The sequence below is a fragment of the Microcebus murinus genome, chromosome 4 (assembly GCF_040939455.1).
Source record: "Microcebus murinus isolate Inina chromosome 4, M.murinus_Inina_mat1.0, whole genome shotgun sequence".
In the NCBI taxonomy this organism is placed as follows: Eukaryota; Metazoa; Chordata; class Mammalia; order Primates; family Cheirogaleidae; genus Microcebus; species Microcebus murinus.
The window spans coordinates 18,189,133-18,215,073 of NC_134107.1; the positions used below are offsets into that span (position 1 = coordinate 18,189,133).

The 25,941-nt window shown below is 35.0% G+C and overlaps 3 protein-coding genes across 3 annotated transcripts; all 3 read left to right on the forward strand.

The window, feature by feature from the left end:
- The first annotated feature begins 1,978 nt into the window (after positions 1-1,978).
- LOC105861256 (olfactory receptor 5M8-like) lies at positions 1,979-2,905 on the forward strand. Its single transcript, XM_020286868.2, has one exon. The coding sequence runs from the start codon at positions 1,979-1,981 to the stop codon at positions 2,903-2,905; it is 927 nt and encodes a 308-aa protein (XP_020142457.1).
- A 9,013-nt stretch (positions 2,906-11,918) lies between these two features.
- Positions 11,919-12,857, forward strand: LOC105861288 (olfactory receptor 5M5-like). Its single transcript, XM_012746675.2, has one exon. It carries the CDS (start codon positions 11,919-11,921, stop codon positions 12,855-12,857), a length of 939 nt encoding a protein of 312 aa, XP_012602129.1.
- Positions 12,858-21,066: 8,209 nt separating this feature from the next.
- LOC105861257 (olfactory receptor 5M3-like) lies at positions 21,067-21,999 on the forward strand. Its single transcript, XM_012746648.1, has one exon. The coding sequence runs from the start codon at positions 21,067-21,069 to the stop codon at positions 21,997-21,999; it is 933 nt and encodes a 310-aa protein (XP_012602102.1).
- The last annotated feature ends 3,942 nt before the right edge of the window (positions 22,000-25,941 follow it).

The window sequence follows — 25,941 nt, forward strand, 5'->3', positions numbered from 1 at the left end:
TTAATTCATGAGTAGATTAGTAAAATTTGGTATATGTTTACAATGGAATATTACTCACTTCTAAGAAACTACAGTGAGCTAGCACTGCTTATATTATTCTGGATTGAGCTTAAGACCATTATCCAAAGTGAGGTGACACAAGATCACAATAATGGGCTCCACATATACTCGCCATCAAATTGGTACTGACTGATTAACACTATGGTGCTCAAAGGGTGGTGGTGTTCACCAGGGATTCGGGGGTTGGAGGGGTAGTCCCACATCTGAGAGATGTGGTGAACATTGTGGAGGGGAACGGCATACCTCTAACCCTTGCTAGGGAGAGGCAAAGATAGAAAATGTAACCAAAATGTTAAGAAAAAAAGAAAAACAAACATTTGTCGGGTGTGGAGCAGGTGGGAGGGGGGAAGAGGGGATGGGTATATACATACATAGTGAGTATGATGCACACTGTCTAGGGTATGAACACGCTTGAAGCTTTGACTTGAGGGGGGACGGAAGGCAAGGGTAATGAATGTAACCTTAACCTTTGTACCCTCATAATATGCTGAAATTAAAAAAAAAGAAAAAGAATAAAAATTTTAAAAAAATATGTGAATTTCACTGTTTATAAATTTTATCTTAAAAAGAGCAGTAAACAAGGAAATATAGGTTAAAAGTGAAGGGAGCTTAATATATAAGAATGAACAAGGGTACATCACTACTATGGTTGAATAGAAGAAGACACATATTTTACCTGATGTTGTATAAATCATAAATTAAACCTTCGTTTCAGATATTCATAGTCAAAGAATAGCCTTCTATAGGATGTTCTTGTGAATATAAATGGTCTCCACATAGAAAAACAGAAATGCACATTTTAGTTAATATCAGTTTTATCCGTTTTTTTCTTTGTTGCAAACAACAGAAGACAGTTCTGGCCATTCTATACAAAAAGGAACATTCTGGAAAGCTATCGTGGTCTCCCATGTCAATGTGCAGGTTAGAAGACCAGGCTTAGAGAACAGATAGCAACCTAGGAAGGTCTGGAGCCTGAGCAGATCAAACCACACAGGGCCACTGTTCCTTTGCAGAATTGGTCTGACCTTCCAGCCTCACTGTAATCAATTTGATGAAAAAATATTTTGTCCACCTTGAATGCCTGACTGACTTAAGATAACCAGGGGCAAGCTTCTGATCCATGTCTAGTCCTATCAGAACCAAGGATCTGGGCCCTCCGTGGAAACCAGAAATAGGAGACTGAGAGCAGAGAATTTCCATCAGCCTCAACTCCAAGCAATGGGAAATTTCCTCCAGAAAAATTCTAATAAGGTGTTAATGAATGCAGAATGTAAAAGCTGGGAAATTCTCTAACTGCAAATGTATATACATTTAAAAACAAAAACAAAAACAGACATTTCTTGGTGGGGTTGGAAAGCAACCCAGCTTGATTACTCAGCCTTTCCCAGTAGGAAACTGGATTGGTGAAAACTTCAAATATAACACAAAGTCATTTGGACAAATATCATCCTTTGATATCTTGTACTTATCTCTCTCTAAACCCATTCTTTGTTGCCACTATAATCAGGGTAAAGGAATTGTTCAGTCTTAAAGATCATATTTTGGGGCAAGTAAACCTGTAAAGCACATTTCTCAAATAAAAGGCAGGAATAGAGGAAGATGAGGAGAAAGTGATGAAGAAAAAAAAAAGGAATGAAACCTCGATTAGAAGGGCATGGAAAGGAAGAGGAGAGAAAGAAAACAGGAAAACATAGAGGGCTGAATCACAAAGGGAGAAAGCTACTTGGAACCCTGTGTTCCAATGCTTGGCTGTTACTGAATTTACCAACCATGAAGATCAGTAGAAATGGAGTAAAATAACTGCTGACAAAAGGAGGAAGGACTTAGTAACAAGATCATTGCTGTAATGATAATAATTTTTTTTTTTTCATTTTACTCTAATCCAATATAAAGTTTGCTTCTCCCATTGAAGGAAATTATGAGAAGAAACTTCACCTCAGTGACTGAATTCATTCTCCTGGGATTGACGAATCGCATGGAATTACAGATTTTCTTCTTTGTGCTGTTTCTGGCAGTTTACATGCTCACTGTGGCTGGCAACCTTGGCATGATTGTCCTCATCCAGGTCAATGCCCGGCTCCACACACCCATGTACTTTTTCCTGAGCCACTTATCCTTTGTGGATCTGTGCTTCTCTTCCAACGTGACCCCAAAGATGCTCGAGATTTTCCTTTCAGAGAAGAAAACCATTTCCTATCCTGCTTGCCTGGTGCAGTGTTACCTTTTCATTGCCTTGGTCCATGTGGAGATGTACATCCTGGCAGTGATGGCCTTTGATCGGTACATGGCCATCTGCAACCCTCTGCTTTATGGCAGCAAAATGTCCAAGAGTGTGTGCACATCCCTCATCACGGTGCCTTATGTGTATGGAGCGTTCACTGGCTTGATGGAGACCATGTGGACCTACAACTTAGTCTTCTGTGGCCCCAAGAAAATTAACCACTTCTACTGTGCTGACCCACCTCTGATTAAGCTGGCTTGTTCTGACACCTACAACAAGGAAACATCAATGTTTGTTGTGGCTGGATGCAACCTCTCATTTTCTCTCTTCATCATACTTATTTCCTACCTTTATATTTTTTCTGCTATCTTGAGGATCCGCTCCACAGAAGGCAGATGCAAAGCTTTCTCTACCTGTAGCTCTCATCTTACAGCTGTCACTATATTCTATGCAACACTTTTTTTCATGTACCTCAGACCCCCCTCAAGTGAATCTGTGGAGCAGGGAAAAATGGTTGCTGTATTTTATACCACGGTAATCCCTATGTTGAACCCCATGATTTATAGCCTTAGAAATAAAGATGTAAAAGAAGCATTAACCAAAGTGCTATCACAGAAAAAATAATTTTCCTTAAAAAAATCACTGTTATTTTGGTTACAAAGCATTTCTAGACATTTTTCTTATGTTGTAGGACAGAATTGATGGTGAAATGAGAAATATGGTACATTAACAGAGAACACTGCAGTTTTTAAAACTTTAATTATTTTCTAAATTCCAAGCACTTAAAAGTTTAATTAAAATGTTTTTGTGTTAGTATTTGTCATTAACTAAACAATCATCTTGTTGGCCAGATATTTTTTGTTCTTTGTCTTTTGTGCATAGGATGGCTTTACACTTCTATCTCTTGGATTTATTTGAGAGCATATGGCTATACAAGAAAAACAAGATTAGAATTCAGATATGTCTGTTGAGTATTTAATTGCTTATGAGAGCACTATTAAATGGGTATTAATTTTTCCCTTTGTTGGCCAGCAAGAACTAAGATGATGGCTGCTCAGGTGAAAAGGAACAGAGTCCTCAGCCAACTCACAATGGAAATGTAGAATGGCTGATACATATATTTTATTTTGATAAGCTATTAGGAATTGTTGAGTTTGCTTATTTCCACAGCACAAAATAGCCTCTTCTGATTGCTAACAATATTATTAATAATTATTCAAATTCAAATTGGCTAAAGTATGTAAAATAGAAAGTGAACATCACAACCCTTGAAGAAATCATATTTGAGATTTTGTTTTGTGTTCTTCTAGTCTTTTTTCTGCTTTTATATACAATGTGTTTAGCTAAAATTACTTATTATAATTATTATATATAATTATCTCTATTAAGATAAGGTGTTGTTATTTTTTTCATCAATTTCTTCATTCCTATTCTACAACCAACACTTCCTTTTCTTCATTTTCACAATGGAATGACATTTTAATTTTTACTTTAATCAATACTTATTGTTAAAACTACTATGGATATAAAATCAGTAATGCCTGAAGAATACTATGAGTAATACTATGAGCATCACTAATACTTGTATTAATTATTCATATTATGAGTAATACTATCATTATAATTCTCTTCCTGCAAAATTGTTTGGTTTTCATAGAGTTAATAATTGTTTCTAGTTTTGCTTTTCTTTTTTTACAGTAGCTACTTTTCTACAAACTTCGCACTAAACTACAAAGCTCTTCTTTATAGGGTCAAACAAAATAGGTGATCTATAGTGTACACATTTTTTTCTCAGAAGTCGTATATCCTCTCATTGGATTCATCTCTAATTTAAGAGATATAATTTGGGGATAATGATTCTTATTATCGGTTTAAAACATTTTGTTCATATGCTCTATATTAATTATAGGGAAATATGCTACAAACTGGAGATTCAACAATATGCAAGACAGAAAACAGTCCTTTATTAAATTAAGGGCAGGGTACCCAGATAGTCAGTTACCTAAACAAACAGACAATAAAACATTTCAGGTACTGGCAAGTGGGATGGTGACATCGAAGCAGGATGAGACACTAACGAATGACTTGGAAGTGAGGATCATGCTCATGTGTTAAGTTCAATGAATGGAAAAGGACTGTGGAGAAGATGACATTTGAGTTGAAGCCTAAATAATGAGAATGCAGCAAACATCAGCAGATCTCTGGGATCTGTAACCAAGAGAATCAACAGCAACTACAAAGTTTCAGGAATAGCCTACATATTGGGGTAGCAGAAAGAAAGGCCAAGTAGCTGGAGCTTAATAAATGAGAGAAATAATAGGAGGCATTGAGGCATGACATGTGATCTCTTTTCTTATTGGATGGTGCTACACATTGGCATCATTGACAAGACAAACAAATTGCAATGTTTTCCTTACATATCCGCATTTCAGTTACTATTGTCTAACATGTGACCAATATTCCCTCAGGTTAGATAGAATGTGAGGATTAGTAATTTAGTTAATCAAGTTAGTTAAATTATTATTTTTTTATTAAGCAAAAAGTATTTTATAGGGCAACTAATGGGCTTTTCTACTATCAATTTCAGATTCCCATCAACATTTTTGTTTATCATCAATTAAGACTTGGGTGAAAGATTGTCTCTTCCTGCGAAGTTTCTCTGACACATTTAGGTTCTATAGGTAACATATTGTGGTTCACCCATAGATTTACAATTATGGTATTGCATTTTAACATGATAAAATAATTATATGCACATATGTCTGTTTCTTCCACTAATCTGGGAAGTTCTCAAAGGAAGAGGAGTCTTTTTTACAAAATGTTTACCACCTTAGCATAGTGTCTGAAAAATAAATGATGCTCAACAAATGTTTTTTGAATGAATAAGAATTTGCCAATCCCTCCCTCTTTCTGCCTTTTCCTGTGTTTATGACCAATTACAAATTTTTCTCCATACTCCCTTCTCCCATTCTAACATGTATTCAAGGCAAGAGAATAGACGATCATTTTGGTTTAGTAAAATCATGTCCATGCTCTTTATCTTAGATGAATCACTGCAAGCTCATTGAGGGCTAACCAAAAATTAGCAAATATAATTTTATTGGCACTGGACAGGCATGCTCACACACTATCTGTCTTTTTTTAATTGAATTGAAACAGACAAAAGTGGATGCTGAACCACACTAAATGGATTTAAGGTAACTATTTTTCAGCGAAATATCTCAGTAACAATGCATCTTCCTTGAGATCAATTTATGATTGTACACAGCATTTGAGAAACATCTGGTCACTTTCATCACCTTTGCAAATATCATTTCACTTTGATTTATATAACAATGTTGTAATTGAAAAATCATCCAATGTGTAATGAAATTTAAAAAAAAAACTTTACAGAAACAAACTAGGCAGTCTGGGACAGAGGAAAGAAAAGATTGAGTCATGATTTGAGGTGTTAGGAAACAGAAGGGGCCCCGTTATTGCTCAGACAGGCAAGAGGTTTGGTGAGAATCAGCCAACAGTCGTTTACTGAGATGAGGAAATACCTTATACTGGAGCAAGTACATTCTTGTGCAATGCCTTCTCATGACCAACCATCCCAAGATTCATGCCACCTGATAGGTGGATTCTGAGCATCTCCTTGCCAACTAGCAAAACATTCTCCTCACATTGAGATGAAGGGGGTTGTGGGAAAAGGTTTGGCCTCACCGTTGTCAGAACTGGATTTGAGTTTCAGTTTTATTATTTATTTTTGTTGTTGTTGTTAGCTGAGTAAATGTACAGAAGTTACTTATCAGTATCAGTTAATTGTCAACTGCAAAACAGCATTAGTGACATCCATTTCTTTGGGTTATTGTGAATATCAAATATTATTCCTTAAGTACATTTTGAGGCAAGTATGCTCTTAGTTCCATTTTGGACTTTATTTTAGGTAAGTCTTCTAAACATGGGAAGCGTGATAGAAACAAAAAGTTAAATATGTTAGTCATTAATTTATTAAACATATACTTACTGATTATTGTCTGTGTCAGGCACTGTCATTGTCCTTGGTAGTTGTCAGTTTCCCCTATCTGTGACAGTCATAGGTTTTGTTAATATTTTTTTTGAAATTAATTACTTATACCTAGTATAATTCATTCACATATCTTAGGCATACCAGCAACATGCAAATTCCTTTAGAAGGGATATATTTTTATTTTTTTTTATTTTTCAGGTTAAACACAATTTAGCTTTGTACTTAGTAAATATTCTTGTGCGAACTTGTTGAAGGACAAGCATTGTAGGAAATATGGTAGTGTTCTATATATGGTGAGGATCATTATCTGAATTCTATTTGATGAGAAGTTACGTGTCCCCAGGGTATTTTAGATTTGGTCTTCAGTATTGTCTGAAGTACCACACTAGTATTCATAATAAGCAATTACATTGCACTCCAGTAGTATAAAATATGGATTTTTCTCCTGTATGTTGGTTCAAGATAATGCAGCACCACCAATTAGCATTTCTCCCTCAGAGGATGTTTTCTGCTGGGATTCTAATTCTAATTGCTTCTTTTGAAACATTTGGGAATCCTCCTGAGATAAATGCTGATGTTAATATTGTGGGTATAAATAAATCATCCAGCACTGGCTAGGATTTGACCTTCAGGGTCATCACAAAGACACCTGTATTTTCACAGGTAGGAGAGGGAATGTCTTTGTATGTTATTAATAGTTTTCAGTATGTAGTAATTTATGTGTTCTCTTCATTAAAATGTGCAAATTTTAAATAGTGATGTGTTGAAATAGGTAGTTTGGGGACAAACTTGTACAGACAATGCATTTGCATGAAAGAAAATCTGTAGGATGCTTACTTAGCTCTTTCTTTCACTGTTATGATATTTCAGTATAATTCTTTATTATATGTATTCCAGCAGATTTGTTCACCACTATCAGTTTCAAATAATATTCATTTTTGTATTTCTCATTTGCCTAATGTCTTGGTGTATAGTGTTACCAAAAGAAAAAGACAAATTGGAAATAATTTAGGTTTAAGTAACTTAATTAATCATTTAAAATTTTTCTGACCTATAAGAAGTAAAGTGAATGTTCAACCACGCTTTTCCTTGTGACTCTTAAACATAAGGCGAAATTGTTCCTTAGCTTCAATATGTGGAGCTAAGAGGCCTAGATGAGCAGATCTCTAAGCCCTGGGTGGTTCTTTTTTTTTTTTTTTTTTTTTTTGAGACAGAATCTCGCTTTGTTGTCCAGGCTAGAGTGAGTGCTGTGGCGTCAGCCTAGCTCACAGCAACCTCAAACTCCTGGGCTCCAGTGATCCTTTTGCCTCAGCCTCCCGAGTAGCTGGGACTACAGGCATGCGCCACTATGCCCGGCTAATTTTTTATATATATATCAGTTGGCCAATTAATTTCTTTCTATTTATAGTAGAGACGGGGTCTCACTCTTGCTCAGGCTGGTTTTGAACTCCTGACCTTGAGCAATCTGCCCGCCTCGGCCTCCCAAGAGCTAGGATTACAGGCGTGAGCCACAGCGCCCGGCCCCTGGGTGGTTCTTTTATTTTATAAGATTATGGATTCTTTCCTAATGACCTATTTCTGTCTAGAACCTGGTTCTTGTGCTCCAGAGAAACTTTATTTTTCTTGTTTCATAGCATTAGCATTTATTAAATTTTATTTTTTATTATTAGTTTTTTTTATTTCAGCGTATTATGGGAGTACAAATGTTTAGGTTACATATATTACCTTTGCCCCACCCAAGTCAGAGCTACAAGTGTGTCCATCCCCCAGATGATGTGCACCGCACCCATTAGGTATGTACTTACCCATCCCCACCTCCCCCCTTGCACCTACCTGACACCCGATGAATGTTACTATTGTATGTGCACATAAGCTTTGATCAATTAATACCAGTTTGATGGTGAGTACATGTGGAGCTTGTTTTTCCATTCTTGGGATACTTCACTTGGTAGAATGGGTTCCAGCTCTATCCAGGGTAATACAAAAGGTGCTAGATAACCATTGTTTTTGTGACTGTGTAGAACACCATGGTATACATATACCACATTTTATAGACCAATCATGTACCAATAAGCACTTGGGTTATTATTTGATTTCATTTTTTCCAATTAAGATTCTTGAAATATGAATTAATCTACTCACAAGCAAATAACTAAATTGGGCTGGGGACCTGAAAACAGTAAGTTGATGAAGATAATTCTGTTTTGCTAGGTTGCACATATAGTATCAGAATCATTCTTGGTTCATCATCAAATTTACAGGTTGCATTTGAACACTTTGCTATGACTGCTTTTTGCCTCTCAGCAATAGTATGAAAAATTTCCCATGGGCCATATATTCGTATGTTAGTTGTCTCTGTTTGCCATAGTCTCACGATTCTATAATTCAAATATGGCTAATGATAATGGTTTCCACTAAAAAGGATGCATGTCTAGACGACCAGTTGGACCTGAGCAAGTGTGCAAAGCTCCGTAAGACTCATTCAGTACTAAAATACAGATGATGGACCGAAGAAGTTGCTCATTAGCTAAGAGTTAAAAGAAGAGCTTTTCTTCCTTCTTGCCAATTAATTAAAATTCTTAGGTGCTATCCTAGATTCTTGGCTCAAATTTCTTCCTATTCTTTACAGTTAAGGCACTGATACCTAGGCTGCCTGTCTGTCTTCTTGCTCCTCCATCTCTTCTCATTGTTATAATGTCTGTCTCTATCATCTGTACCTCCAAGAAAACTCTAACTCCAGATCCTCTTTTATTCATATTTGGTTACTCCAGTAGCCCATAGTGGCAATCATCGGGGCAGGATAGCAGGCAACAGTATTAGATCATTGAATCTTACCACTTTGGGCAACAGTTATTATTCAAAGGAAGGAGGAGATTGGCTTTCCAGGGAAAGTAGAATATTACAGAAGAAGATCACCACACTGAGAAGTATATGATTCCTCTCCTCATTCTTCTGCTCCTGAACTGTGAGTTGGGGCCATAATGTTAAGTTTTCTGAGCCTGGTTACTCACATAACTAAACCTATTGCTTTTATCATGTCCACTGCCCTAGTTCTAGCATTCAGCACTGTGTCTAGAACTTGAAAGATACCTAGTAATTACTTGCTATAAGCATGTGTACATAAACTAATGTATGGCTTACAGGGTTTTACAAAGTGACTTAAAGTGTTTTCTGAATTATAAAATTTCATGTTAATAAGATCTGAATAACAATTGAAAGACTTCATACTATTTAATAGCTAATATGTCTCCATATTCTTAGGGTAGGTGAAAAATGAAGTGCTATTCCCATTGATTTCTTGAGCCTGCTCATAGGGTGTAAGTCATTTAAGCCTCTGACAAGTTCTCTGAGAATAAAATTTTCTAATATCAGAATTATCCCATGGGAAAAAAATATTTAGTTGTAAATTTCATTTTATGGAATTATTAGCATACTAAAATTATTTGTGAATTTTAATTTAAAATCATACTAACATACAAAATTTTAACTTATTTTGATATATCATATATTTAAAATAGTTTGTGATAAATTCAGTAAAATATATACTATCTATATAATTTATAAACAAATAAAATATGAGGAATACACTGTTAACTACAACCTAAGATTAAAAATATTTGTATGTACAGTGTAAATAAAGATACAATTTAATACTTTTTAAATAATCAATTAAGTGAACAGCAAATATTGAAATAGTTACTCTTTTCAATCTGATCCGAATGCCTTGTTTGTCATATATCAAATTAAGTAAATGTGTAACTTTTTCTGTAACATTGGTTACAGTAATTTTTTTCCAACCGTATATAAATAACTCACTTCCCTGACTACTACAGTTTTATAGTAAATCTTGATACACAATAGGTAACACTCTGCTTTTAAAAGATATTGACTTTCCAGACCTTTGCTTTTCTATATAAATAATAGAATCAGCTTACTTGCAGAAAATTGTGTTAGAATTTTGTTGGAAATGTAATTGACTTTATGGATCAATCCAATTTTTATGGGGGAGATTTATCTTTTCCTGCATTCAGTGAACAAAGCATCTCTCTCCATTTTTAAGGTACAGCCCCCCCCACACACACACACACAGATAAATACAGATGTTGAGACCTAAGTTTGTGTGGCAGTGGCATCAAAGCAGATCAGACCATTGGGTTTTCTGGGTATATTAACAGTGAATAAGTTCAGGTAGAGAAACTGAAAATATAGCTGGGTGCAGCGGTTCATGCCTGTCATCTCAACAATTTGGGAGGCCAAGGTGGGAGGATTGCCTGAGGCCAAGGAATTCAAGACCAGCCTGGGCAACATAATGAAATCCTGTCTCTACAAAAAATAATAAAAAAAATTAGCTGGGTGTGGTGGTGAGCACCTGTAGCCTCAGCTACTTGGGAGGCTGAGGCAGGAGGATGGCTTAAGTTCAGGAATTGGAGACCGCAGTCAGCTATGGTGATGCCCCTGTACTGCAGCCCGGGTAACAGAGTGAGAATCTGTCTCTAAAAGAAATAAATGAATTTTTCATCATTTTAGGGTGATTGAGTTAATTCCTTTTATCCTAATTACTAAACTATATGTCAGAGTTAACACAATGAAAGCACAGGAAATTCACTGATGTAGGACTGCTTTACCCGGCAATAGTAAAGGGAATGTAAGCCTAGCTGAGGACTCTAATGCTGATTCTGTGCAGCATGAATGCAGTAAAATAGCGAGGAGTTGAAATACAGGACCAAATTAAAATATATGCTGAGACTTTAAAGACAAATGAATATAATATCTTATATTGAGTTGAGAAATGAATATATGAATATGCATAAGTATACTTGTTCAACCCTATGGGCAGATTGACTAAATTATGTCTGGGAATGGAAAGAAATGTTGTTAACTACTTAATATCAATGTTCAAGACTCAAATAAAAGGGTTTGTTTACATAGATACCCCAAAATTAATGTATAAAGCAAAGAAATAGCATACACATCACCAACACAACCACCACCAAAAATAAGAAAATAAATAAATAGAACTTCTTGTCAAGTGCAGCAATAAGCACTGTTAGTAAGAATTAGACTTGGTGAGATATATAGTATATTAGCAGATCACTTAGTGGGAAAATATGAGATGAGGGTATGAGTGGGATAAGTCACTTTGCCTTCCTAGGGTTCTGTTTCTCAGTCTTCAGAATGAAGAAATTTGCTTGGATTGTCCTCAAAGTCCTTTCCAACTTTCTAATGTATCTTTTGTGTATATGAAATCATGTAGATAGGAGTTCTAAGCATCTCTAAATGTCTATTATGATTTATTATTTGACATATATTATCTGTTTTTTATAGATTTCCCAAAGTATATGGATAATTCAATTTATAACTTTGTTTTAAGCCTCCAAATTAATTGCATGATGTGATTACAAATTCAGCCTGAATGAAAAGCATTTGACGAAAAACATTTAGACTTGCTTCATAGTGTATCTATTCCTATCTAATTATAAAAATGCCAATGACAAAGCATAGCTAAAGCCTTCTAAATCTTTTTACACAAAGTATAATATTTAACTAGGCTTTAGTGACTAAAAAAAATTCTTTCCTGTTTTTCCTTAGATAATCAAACCAATGCCTCACATATGAGACATAGAAATGTCCAGAAGAAACTACACCGAAGTGACGGAATTTGTTCTCTTGGGTCTAACAAGCCGACCAGAGTTGCGAGTTGCTTTCTTTGTGTTGTTCCTTTTTGTCTACATGGTCACTGTGGTAGGAAACCTGGGCATGATTGTTTTAATCAAAATTGATTCTCGACTTCACACTCCCATGTACTTCTTTCTCTCAAGCTTGTCTGTTTTAGATCTGTGTTTCTCCACAAATGTCACTCCCAAAATGCTAGAAAATTTCTTATCCAAGAAGAAGACCATTTCGTATGCAGGTTGTTTGGTGCAGTGTTATATTGTCATTGCTGTGGTCCTCACAGAGCACTGCATGTTGGCAGTCATGGCGTATGACCGCTACATGGCCATCTGTAATCCACTGCTCTACAGCAGCAAGATGTCCAAGAGTGTCTGTGTCCGCCTGGTGATTGTCCCTTACGTCTATGGCTTCCTCCTCAGTGTGATGGAAACCTTGAGGACCTACAACCTCTCCTTCTGTGGTGCTAATGAAATCAACCATTTCTACTGCGCTGACCCTCCTCTTATCAAACTGGCATGCTCTGACACCTACAGCAAAGAGCTTTCGATGTACATAGTCGCTGGCTACAGCAACGTCCAGTCCCTCCTGATCATCCTCACGTCCTACATGTTTATCCTTGCAGCTATCCTCAGAAGCCGTTCTGCAGAGGGGAGGAGAAAGGCTTTCTCCACATGTGGCTCCCACTTGACAGTAGTCACAATCTTCTATGGAACCCTCTTCTGTATGCACTTGAGACACCCCACAGAGGAGTCCGTGGAGCAGGGGAAGATGGTGGCCGTGTTTTACACCACGGTGATCCCCATGCTGAATCCCATGATCTATGGCCTCAGGAACAAGGATGTGAAAGAGGCCTTGAGAAAAGCAACAGGAAAGCAGAAATCGGGGAAATGAAAGTACTCAACTACCAATAAAAAGTTCTAGAAGTAGTAAGACAATATTATTGGGTTAGACGTTCAAGTTTAGGCTGAATATACACAACACATTTCTAATTTTGTGTTATGTAGCTGATTGGGTTAAAATTCCTAAAATAGTGGTTGGAAATGGGAAAAAGAAGAGATGTCACTTAGGCAGTTCATTCTCATCCCTGCTTGTTTCAGATAGTGTCATTTCTTGCACAAGCATCATTTTAAACACTGTGTTTTTGCTTTGTTTTGTTTCTATGTCAGCAAAAACGTCTTCAGGCAGCAATCTCTGACTTGTATGCCAGTTTTATTAGGCTTGGTTTCTAAAGCTCTTTCAGCTTGTCTTACTGTGAACATAACTTACATTCTCAGGGTCTGTTCATGGTCTGACATGGCTGCTATAAAGCCAGCCCAGACAGGAAAATGATCTTCAGGTTTTCTAAATCTTCCATATAATATGTCTGCTTTTATTTTGTGTGTCAAAACATAATTATATTCTCATACTTCCCTGCAAGACAATCTGAGAGGTATTGATTCCAGGAAACTGTATCAAGCTGAAAGATAAATGTTCTATCTACAATTAACTATCAAGGATCACTCCATTGATGGATAATGTGCAAAATAGCATGGGAAGAAGACAGACAACATAGCTTTGATGGACTAAAAAAAGTGTTTTTCATTCAAGTTACTTTACTCGCTTACGTACACACACACACACTTGAAAATGGGTGCAAGACAAACTGTTCTCACTTTATTACAATTGCTTTGCTAATAAGCTTCAATTTATCTTAAATTGAGATTTCCTGGAAACCTCTCTCAACTAGCAAAAATGCTTTCAGTTAATCTTTCTTGTTTGAGTCTGTCTTTATGATATAGTAGTATCAGTCACTGGATAGGATTAAATAACTTAAAAAATGGATATATTATAGAGATTATCTAATCAAAAAGCTTTACATAATGGTGAGTATAATTAAGGAAAGAGAACTTGCTGATAGGGCTAGACTAAAGTTGACTTTTGCTCTGTGAAGGATGCCTTTGTAGTATCCTACTCATGGGATGGCCTATGTTTGTACAACCTAAAGCTGTTTAGAAAATACTATATATATATATATATATATATACATATATATATATATATGTAATGTATAGACAATTCTTATTTTAATAACCAATATTTTTTTCTTTTTAAAAAACATTTTGCCATCACTTCTTTCTTATTTAAAAAATGTGTTGCTAACCCAATCCAATGTTGCTTAACACTTGAAATTAATAACATTTGATTTTGCAGATGATGGGAAGATTTTAGATAACTTATAAAAGTCCTGACAATTGCTAAGTGAAATCTCCTGTGTAATATTTTGTTACATAAATTAAACATTTTTCCAGACCTGAGAATTAATCTAATGCAAGTTGTTACTTAACTACATTTTTACCTTTCACCCTTACCATTCTATTCTTCCCATTGCATTCACTGTCATAGCACCTGGGATTCTAATATGACCTCAGCTAAATTACAATATTTCTTCACCCTTTGAGGTCGTTTGAGAATCACCAACGATGCTGATGTCAAATCAATGAACAGGAAGTATGCACTAAAATTTTCTTACTTAGTGTCTTCATTGCTTGACATTACCTCTTAAAATGTCTTAGCAACAAAGGAAAATACACAATTATAACCTATGTCAGAGGAGAGGACTTGTGTTCCTCATGGATCATTTTCATAAAAGCGCTTTTCACTAGTGTGAAACCATCTGGCAGCAAAAAATTCAAACCCGAGAATCAAGAAAGAGTTGGAAACAAGTTACTAGACTGGTCTGGGTAGCACATTATCCAACCATGTAGTGACTGAGTCCAGAAACAGAACTGTTGGGGATCACAGGCTGGATTACTGCACGGTGAGGGAAGAAACATCTAGCAAACAGCATGTGCCTGATCAGAACACATCCTAAGTACTGTCCAGGTCTGATGGTGCTTCCTCTCATATCTAGTCCTGCTTTACAAAAGTTAAGGGAATGGGTAAGGCAGTAATTCATATACAGTGATTACCACTCTTTTGTTATATTGATATGAACCGACAATATCTAGACAATTGGTTTACTAAATAAGTTTTTGGATTGAAAATAGTTTGGCCAGTAGAGATACAATTTATCAATATATTAACCGTTATGGTCAAGATAAAATGGAGTAGGGTCTTCAGGGATTTGTGAGCATTTACTAAAAACTTGTTGGCTGATGGATGGCCCAAATAGTCTTTTCAGGTCATCATTGTTCATAATTTTGAGTCAATGTTATTTAATATTATATAATTACATAATACTGAAAAAAATCAAATTGTTTTTCCTTCTATACTCATAAATACTTCTGGGTCCTAATATATACACATATATATATTTTTTCAACAAGAAATTCTTCAATTCTCTGTAGTCACAACTGAGTATCCTATAATTTAATTGAATTCTGACACTGTCTACCTGGACTTAGCCTCAGATCACACAAGCTCAGAGCTCAGTCCTACAAAATTCCCCTCTGCCAACCTGCCATGTCAGATACTGACAGCAAGTGTAGGCCTCTGCTAATTCTGCGAGGCAGCCTATTAACTGGGGGTTCCTATGACCCCCTCGGGTGGGTTTTATAGTTTGCTAGAATGGTTAACAGAACTCAGAAAAACAAATTAATTTTTGAGACTACTGGTTTGTTATAAAATGATATAACTAAAGAACTGCCAGATGGAAGAGATGCATAGGGCAATGTGCGTGGAAAGGGGCATGGAGTTTCCATGCTCTCTCCAGGTACACCACCCTCCTATCACATTCATGTTTTCCAACCCAGAAGCTCTCCGGACCCCGTCCTTTTGGGTTCTTATGGAGGCTTCAGACACAGGCTTAACCATTGGCCATTGGTGATTAAGTCAGTCCCCAGTCAAAATCTCCCTTCCCTAGAGGTCAGAGAGTGGAGCTAAAACTTCCAACCTTCTAATCGTGCACGTGGTTTATTCCTTTGGCAACCACTCACCCATATTTAGGGTCTTTCCAAGTGTCACCCCATTAACATAAACTCAGATGTGGTTAAAAGGGGCTTGTTATGAATAACAAAAGTTTTACCTTTGTGGCTCTCATAATTTAGGAAATTACAAGGGTTTTAGGAGCTGCGGCCAGGAGCCAGAGATGATGACTAAATATATATTTCTTATTCTATCACAATCTAACAATTGAGTATATAGTAGGCAAGGTAAAGGGAAGTCAGAAATTTAAAAATATGAAGGATGTATTTATTAAAATATCTAGAAAATTATCCTAATTTGAGAGAAGGGGAGAAACAAAGGTAAGCTAGAAATAATCACTTATGTGGTTTGCCTGAGAAACGGGGGAATTCATATCTTTACCTTCTTTCTCTAAATTGTATTTAGAAATTGATGGGAGACATAAAACACATTCTGTTAGGCAGAATCAAGTACTAGAATGGTTTGTATTATTTTTCCTACTTGAATCTTTGAAACAATAAGTTTCCAAAATAGCAATGATTGCAGCAAGTGTCTGGAGAGGTAGGGCTTGAGCCTCCAAAGACCTCTGCATTCCAACATGGCATAGTAGCTCCAAAATGCTCCCTCCTCCTTGAAGGAAGAAAAAGAATATAAAATTGCAAAAAGTATTAAGAGGTCTCGCAGTTCTAAATACAGAAAACTCAGCAATAATCAGATAAGAATAAGAATATATCGCCAAAATATAAGCCCCAGGAAAGTGGGTATAATTTTTTTAAACTGTATTCCAGGTATATAATAAATGCATAAATAAATAAATATCAATATCTATAAATGGTGACATCAAGATCAAGAATCATGGAGTACATGCACCTGCTAGAATGTAGAAGCAGTCCTGTTGGAAGCAGAGAGAGAAATCAATCTAATTAGTTTCTTCCATATTACAAGATAGAACCTCTAGATATTAATTAAGCTCAGTTAGATAAATAAACTTGTGTGCCTTATGATATAGAAATTGAGAATTGAAAATCATACTCACTACATTTGAAAATAATTATCTTTATCAATAAAAATTTAAATCATATTTCTTAAGAATGTTCATTTATTTTCTGTCCTCAGTGGTTAAAACTATAAACATGAACAAAATAGCTATTAGAAATCATCTTTCAGCAATAAAAAAACTAGAAATTGGGAATTTATTTTTCTAAAATGTTTAAAAACAAAGAAATGACATAAAGAACAGTGAAAAACTATCAATCCTAGTTTTAGGAATGAAGTTGGTCTTAGAGAATTATATTAATTCTTTCAGAGAAGAGAAGCCCATGTAGGGTCATCAACGACGTGTGTAGGAAATATATCCTCCTACACTCACTCAGTTTTTACTAACTTTCTTACTCAAAAAAGGGAAGGGACTTTCTAGGCGAATACAAAGAAATATGCTAGTGTTTGCCAACTGTGAAGTACAGTTCATTCCAAATATATGCTGTGACTGACACAGTATTGACATGATTATTCTAACAAGGGAAACCGAGATATTTTTTCCCCTTTAAATAAATGCAACACAACCACTAGGATGCAGAGAAAATACTTTAAACGGGAAGAAAGCAAAATATGAAGTTTTTCCAGCCCTTATTTTTAAAAATTCTAATTCTGTTCAGAGAGATTTTGCTCTTGAGACTCATTTTCCATTATAGGTGATGCAATATGTAGCATTTTAATTACTACATGTTTTGATCTGTATTCTCTAGTGAAAAAGCCCCATAGTGGGAAACCCAGCCTTTATAAATCCTTCTGAATTATTCTTTGATGATGACAGATGGGAGGTCTCCAAAATATTTTTTTCTTCATGCACAGGTTGGTATATGCATAGGGAAAATTTATGTGTTTTCATAAAATCAGTCTGAAATGTCAGTCCTCTAGGCTTTTCTGGTGATTCTGAGTAGGAAGAGAATATTCTATGCAGAATTGTTAGGAATTAGGATTAGAGACTCTTCACTGCAGCAATGGAGTTTAGTTGTGGGTGGTGCTTTGGGCTTGATGCCCCTAGTACAAGAACTGTGATTCATCTAGTGACAGAAATGCATGCTATTTTATCTAACCAGACAATAGAAATCCTTCCCACAAAGTGTCACTAAAAATGCTAACCAAATAAAAGTGTTTCTATTTTCTCTATCAATAACATTATCTTGTTAGTAGAAGTGTCATTAATTTTTCTGTCTCTCTCATGCACATGAATAGTCATTGACTTATACTTTTATACAGTGCTATCATCTATACAATACCAACATTATGTTTTCAAACTCAATTATTGATGAAGAAGCCTTCTTGTCCACAAGACATTAATAAACGATCCTGTACTATTTAGGTCCTTTCTTTGTTTTTCCTTTTTTGTTTTTCCTTTGTTTTCCTTTGTTTTTCCAGGTCCTTTCTTTGTTTTTCCTTCTCCACCCTAAAAGATTGGAGCTTAACATGGAGACAGCCTGAGAAAACAAGACAGCTCTGCATGTCCTTTTCTATAATTCTCTGCTGGGTTACAAAGAGCACTTTGAAGATGTTTATAAGTTCTTTGTAGTTTAAATAATGGGTTCTGACACTTCCTAAGGTGACCAACCTTCTTGATCAGCCTATGATGATAGGGTTTCCCAAGAGGCAAAACTTGCATTCCTAAACTAGAACATTTTTGCCCAGACAGGGTGGCCATTGTTTACTCTACATATATCCTACCACAGACTGAGCTGTTAGTGACCTTAGATGAGTTTCAGGAGAGTGTCAACAGTTGGTATTACATTCTGTTCCCTGGTTCAAATTTGTCATTAAACTGCTACTAAAATTTGAGGCCTTCTTAGATGTGGAGACTCAGCTCATTTGTCTTGATTGCTCACTGATACACTCAGCACTTAAGTGCTTGAAGATTAATATATTTTACTTTTTTCTTATATTTTTTACTACATTGACCATAAGTGAAAAAGAAGCAGTTAACGTGTTTTCATTAAATACATGTTTTCTTTATCACTACCCAGTATCAATAAAGCTATAAAAATATTCCCTCAGAGTAAGTCTATAGAGGAGGCTAGAACATAAAGAGATTTGTTGCCTAAGTGTGTGGAAAATGGTCAATTATTTGGAAGAGGGCAAAGGGACTGATGCAGATTTCTCTATAGAGGAAAGAGGATATGTTAATACAGTCAGCTCTTTGTTTCTTTCTTTTACAAATTCACAGTTAAATGAAGGAGCACTTCTCTCTGTCCTTGGAGATTTTGTAGAGGGCACCTATAATGTTGCTGCTTTAACTTTGCTTCAATCATTGCCAATGTTCTAAGAAAGCAAGAAAATGATTTCTCCTTTTTCCAATCTCTATTGTATTTCTATCATGTGAATTCCAGTGAAGAGATGAGTATTGGCGGGGAGCAGATAGAACATGAAAACGAAGGGGAAAATCCTAGGGAATAAAGAGAAAGGGACAGCATTCATATAGTAATGATTAGGAAAAGGCACATGTCTTTACAGACAAGAAACAGGTCCTTAGTAATTGCTGTTGTTGGTGAAAGGAGAACCAGTGAGTTTTCTGGAATGCATTAGATAAATAAATCATAACAGAACAAAATAACAGAGTCTTAAACCCCAATAGGAGACCAATGACATTCATCTCAAGTTATTAAGTAGCTGCTAAGGGCATATTCTGGTATACATACTATATAATATTAGTGAGTGTTTTAGTATTCAGTGACACAAATTGGCAGGAACAAAGTTATCTGCCAGTAGGGATTTCAATGAAAGGCTTGTAATAAGAAAGTATTGATGAAAATGTTACAAATGTATGAAGGTAGTGGCAATAATAAAAAGTCTGACAATACTAGCTAATGCTATTTAGTGCGCTAGACACTCTCTTACCCCCTTTGCTTTTATTATCTTATTTAATCCTTACAAGAGTTCTGTTTTTTTCAGAAAAAGAAACCACCTCCGAGAGATGGGTAACACATTATTTTAAAGCAAACAATCTTATTGCTCTATATCTTAAGTGAAGTATTAATCTTTGAAAAAAGATATTCTTTTTAAATCTTTATATTAGGACACAGAGCTAAATATATAATTTCTCTCTTTTTTTACCGATCCAATGTAAATTTGTGTTGCCTCTAAAAGTTTTCTGGAAAAATAAGATTTTTAGATTATGTTCTACATTCTATTGTTATACTACTATGTTTTAGAATATGTAAAAGACATATTCCATTTAATATATCATTAATCTTCTTTATACTTCTATGAAGTAGGTACGCCCTAAAATAGTGTAGCGAACTTTAACCATTTTATTATGCTATTAACAAAATATTTCAAATTTGTTAACATATAATACTTAATGCAACAAACAAATCACCTAAGTCATTAATCTTTATTCTCTCTCAGAAATTCACCAGAGACCAGCTGGAAAGTGATGATGATATTTTTCTAATTTGTACTTTGGTGGCAAATATTAATATATGATAGTTTTATGAAGAATTATTAGTTGTGCGATATCTTGGTTGAAACATAAATGGAAAATAAGTATAAAATTACTGCTTATAAAATAGCTCCAAATATTTAGAGTATTAGAATCTGCTAGAACCCAGATATGTCTTCAAAACCCAGGTAGCTAGCCATCTTGATCTGACGCAGTCAAAAACCAAAAGTCCTTTTCATAATAAACATCTCAACTTTGCAAGATGATTAAATGAAAGTACTATTTAACTTTCTGATTATGAACTAGTACTTCCTTCTATGTGGCTTTGAGTAAATTTCTAAAACATGATAGACCATATCAACTCTACAAATCTAGTGAATAAATAAAATGTAAGCACATGCTAAAAGTTGAGGACAGTGATAAGTGGTCTTTGTGTTTCCAAGAGATAGCAAGGAAAAATTTTTCCTACTTAAATTTCTGTTTCTAGGCAAATAAAGGCAGATATAATAAATTATGTCACCATATTTCTATATTTATATTATTTTACCACTTTCTGCATAAAACATCTTGTGTATATGTACACTGGCATGGGAGGAATAAGTACTGATAAGAAAATATATGTGAGAAAGAAGAGAAGAGGGACAGAAATAAAAATAGCAAAGACAATGAAATGAATTAGGAAAATATAAAATAAATGAGAAATGGCTATATTAGGTGTGTGTGTTTACTGAATTCTATTTATTTCATTAGGTAAAATGCACCTATCTGTGGAACAGATTTAACAAAATGCTCAATTTTACTGATGTGACAGAATTTATTCTTTTGGGGTTAACTAGTCGTCCTGAATTACAACTCCTTTTCTTTTTGGTTTTCTTGATGGTCTACATTATCACCTTGATTGGGAACATTGGCATGATCATATTAATCAGGATAAGCCCCCAGCTCAACAGCCCCATGTATTTTTTCCTCAGTCACTTGTCTTTTGCAGATGTGTGGTTCTCCTCTAATGTCACCCCTAAAATGTTGGAAAATCTTGTATCTGAGGTCAAAACCATTTCCTACCCTGGATGTATAGTGCAGTGCTTTTTCTTCATTGCCTTTGTTCACGTAGAAGTCTTCATCCTGGCTGTGATGGCCTTTGACAGATACATGGCGATTGGCAACCCTCTACTTTATGGCAGCAGGATGTCAAGAACGGTCTGTATTCGACTGATCTCTTTCCCTTACGTATATGGATTTTTTATTAGTTTGATCTCAACACTGTGGACCCACGGGTTGTACTTCTGTGGGAACATTGAGATCAACCATTTCTACTGTGCAGACCCAGCTCTCATCAAGATGGCCTGTGCGGGGACCTTCATTAAAGAATACACCATGCGTACACTGGCAGGTCTCAACTTCTCTTACTCCTTATTGGTCATTATTGTCTCCTACATATTCATCCTTATTGCCATCCTAAGAATGCGTTCAGCAGAAGGAAGAAAGAAAGCCTTTTCCACATGCGGGTCCCACTTGACAGCCGTCACCATATTTTATGGAACACTTTTCTTCATGTACCTTAGAAGCCCCACAGAGGAGTCTGTGGAGCAGGGGAAAATGGTGGCCGTTTTCTACACCACGGTCATTCCCATGTTGAACCCCATGATCTACAGTCTCAGGAACAAGGACGTGAAGGAGGCCATGAGCAAAGCAATTGGTAGAGCCTTTTCAACTAAATAAAAACATGAAATGTACAATGAGATTCATAGTTCATTAGAAAGGGTGGAAATTAATCATTTCTATTGGATAATTTTGAGGAGAGTTATTATTTATATTTTCATTGAGTAGACAGAAAAATATATATAATTGGAAAATAAATAATGCTGTGTTGAGATAAGAGAAATATGTTGTAAACAGGAGTTTCTGGGTGATGAAATCTGAAATTTTGAAAACATGTTGATGATATCATCTATAGCTTTTCCCTTCCTGACAATGTTAAATTCAGTAGATTATTTTGTACTTGGCGAATTTTTTTCATGCCTCTTTGACCTTTCCCAATTCTATCCTTTCAATTCTGCTTTTATAAAAACTATAATGATCTCTATTATTCTCTTTTTCTTTGCACCTAGAGTAGTTTTTCGTTCTGGAATATGTATTATTTTTTTCAAAATATTTAAATTGAACTCAGGTTCACCATTAATCACTATTATATTTGAGACATATTCCATAATAATGGAATATTTTCTACATAATATATTATAATTTTAGGCAACATTAATTAAACCCTATATATCATATGGGTTTTCATTTTCAAATGTATATTACTTCATTAAATACAACTTATTTATAAAGAAATTATTTAATATCTTATGATAGTAATTTAAGATCTTTACCTTTTTAAATGACGCAGGTGATGACACACTCTCATTGGTGTTTTAGAATTTAAAATGTGCTTCCCTAAGTAGATTTTAGCACTTTACTTTCAGAATATTTTGAAGAGATATAGAAATATATTTACTCTTTTTTCTGTTTTTGTTTTTTTGTTTTGTCTTTATAGGTCTGTTGGTAGTAGAACTAGCTGGGTCCTTAAAAGTTCTAGGATATTGATTTTGACCATATCTGCCTTTAAAATTAACAAATGATAACTTATGTATAGCAGATATACTATACTTTATTATTTTACCATAGGTTGCCTCAATTTTAAAAAGATTTGATTTGAAAGACAAGAAAAAGTATGAGGCATGAAGATCTGAGTTTGATTGTGAATGCATAAAATATTTAATGTGTCTTGTTAGGACACAAGTCCTATTCACCTTCTTATATTTAGCAATAATTTTAAGAGGACATTCAAAAAATAAAACCAGAGTTTTCACAATGAAAGCAAAATTATTCACTTATTAATATGCATAGATGTTTGCATATATGTGTGTATATATGCATCAGTGTATATTCTTATGCATATATGTATACATGTGTATATATTCATATATATGTGCATATTTATGTGGGGGGATGTGTAAGCTGTATGCTTTTTGCCATAGTAGTCAACTTGATCAGAAGTTTTTATGAATACCCCTTTAAAAATTATCGTTAGTACCAAATTAATTGTCACCTAAAAAAATTATTACTTATATCTATTTAATTTATTATATTAGTACATCATATCATATGTTACATTTGGGTGCTATGTAATTTCTCCTACTACAACATTTGAGTTTATAACAACAAACTGCCTATTTCACCAGTAAACCTCCTTTCTCTATTTGGCTATGTCTTGACCATAGATCTTACAACTTAGTTAATTTGAAAGGCAGAAAGTCTCCTAATTATTATAATTTAAATATGCTCAGGTTCTAATAAAGTTGAATGTTACAAAATGCTCCTTGGGCACTAGAATTATTTGAATTCTGATTGTTGATACTGTTTCTTTTTCTCTTGGGCAATTCATGTTTTTTTTTAAAAAAATGAAGTAATTATCCTAATTACTCTATATTTTACAATGCTAGCTTACTGAACTTGAACTTCCGTGAGAGAATAGATCATTTCTGACTTGATCATCACTGTAATACCAAAAATTCTCATAAACTCTCCACATCATAGGAGCTTAATAAATATTTGTTAATTGCATCAATACACTAGCTATTAGAACTACCTGTGACCTTAGAAGTTCTAGTGCATTCATTTTTACTATGTCTGCCTTTAAAATTAACAAATTTGTTATATATGCCACATCTTTTGTTTAAAACATGTTGTGTGTCTTCCTATGGTGTTTTATAATATATTTTTAATGATTATGTAGTCAGATATACTAACCTTTGTCTTGTTACTTTCTTCTTTGGGTCATAATATGATTCGTTTTTGAATGTAAGGTTGAGAAGTCCATTATATTGTTTCCAAATCCAATCCTCCTTCTTTTATAGTGAAAAGTAAAATAAAACAAAATAAAAGCCCTACAAACTAGATATTTTCTCAGCTTCTTTTGCAATTTCTGTGTCCAGGTAGCTGAGGTCTACTTAAATAAGATCATATAGGTAGAAAGGTTGTGTGCTATTTTTAAGTCCAGCCATAAAAGTCTCCCAGGATTAATCCTGTATTTTATCTTTCCAGGCTTTGAAAATGACCAAAAATTTCAGTTTTTTAGTTTAGAAGAGATTGTAAAGATATTGGAGTAGAATGAATTATAGGATAAGGGCAAGAGATATGGTTGTTAGGACCAGGGTAGTAGCATTAAAGGTGGAAAGAAATTCTCGGATTCTGAATATTTTAATGTATGTTTCTTGCTCTGTAAGGTAGTGTTGTTGCTTAAAAGTGGCTGTCCACCACAAATGACATTTTCTGCTACTACTACAATGTGACTAGCTCTCACCAATGGAAGGGAAGTACGATTTTTATATGTGAAACTTCTAGACCTATGTGTTTAAAAAGTGTGGATGGCATCCCCACCCCTTCTCCAATATCTAACAGCTGGATGTTGATGCTCAGGTGACTTTTTAAACTACATATGGTAGAGAGCAGAGGACCTGAAAACTTGAGACCCTGAAAGACATTGTGGAACAGAACCTCCTACCATGATCCAAAATACCTGTCTGCAAGTTTCATGAGGAAGATATAAAATTCATAATATTGTATGCTTTCATCCTTTCTTATTCTTGCTGCTTCTATTAGCTAGTCATTTGTCCACGTGCTTACATACTCAAACCCCTGATCCTTAAGAACTAGATTTTTTATTTTGTTTTAGCCAGCCCTATTGTTTTCTATTATCATTTTATGTATTTATGTTTATGAATACCATTTCAACTGTCTTTAAGTTTATTTTTAATTTTTCTAACATTTTGCTGTTAAAGGCTGGATTGACTTACATTCTTATTTCTTTGCCTATTTCTAAGGATTCTCTGTTACTCTTCATGTGTACACTATGAATGAACATAAGGCTTATGTGGAAACAGAACATATACTTCCATGGAAGCTTTAAAATCTACCACTTCTATTGTGCAGATCCTCTTTCCATCAAGATTGCCTGTGGAGGAGAGTGCACGCCAAAGAATATACAATAATTGTTATAGCCGAAATTAACTTCCCATATTCTGTCTCTATGGTCCTCATCTCCTACACCCTCATTGCAGGGCTGTACTATACATGCTCTTTGCTGATGGGAGGAGGAAGGTCTTTTCCAGCTGCAGGTCCCACTTGAGAGCTGTTTCCATGTTTTATGGACTTTTATTATTCACGATTCTCAGGCGGCTCACTGAGGAGTCTGTAGAACATGGAAAAATGGTGGCTGTGTTTTATACCACAGTAATTCCCATGCTGAATCCCATGATCTATAGTCTGAGAAACAAGGATGTGAAAGAGGCTGTCAGCAAAGCAATCACCAAGGCAAACCTGGGACAGTAAAACTGCAATAGATATCTTTGTGGTATGTTGGTTTCTATTGTAAATGACCAGACATAAACATCCTAGGTTAAAAGTTCTAGTTCTAAAGGTGACTCTTTAGAGGTCCAACACCAAGAGGTCCAACATAAGAGAGTGATGCTTTAGTCCATGAATGGACTGTAATTACTAAGCATGCTTTCTCCTACATCTGCAACTATATTATTAAAAGTGGCATATTGTCAATCACAATGCACTTAAAATTGTGCTAAGTGTAGTTATTGAAAGAAAACACCAATAATAATTTGGATA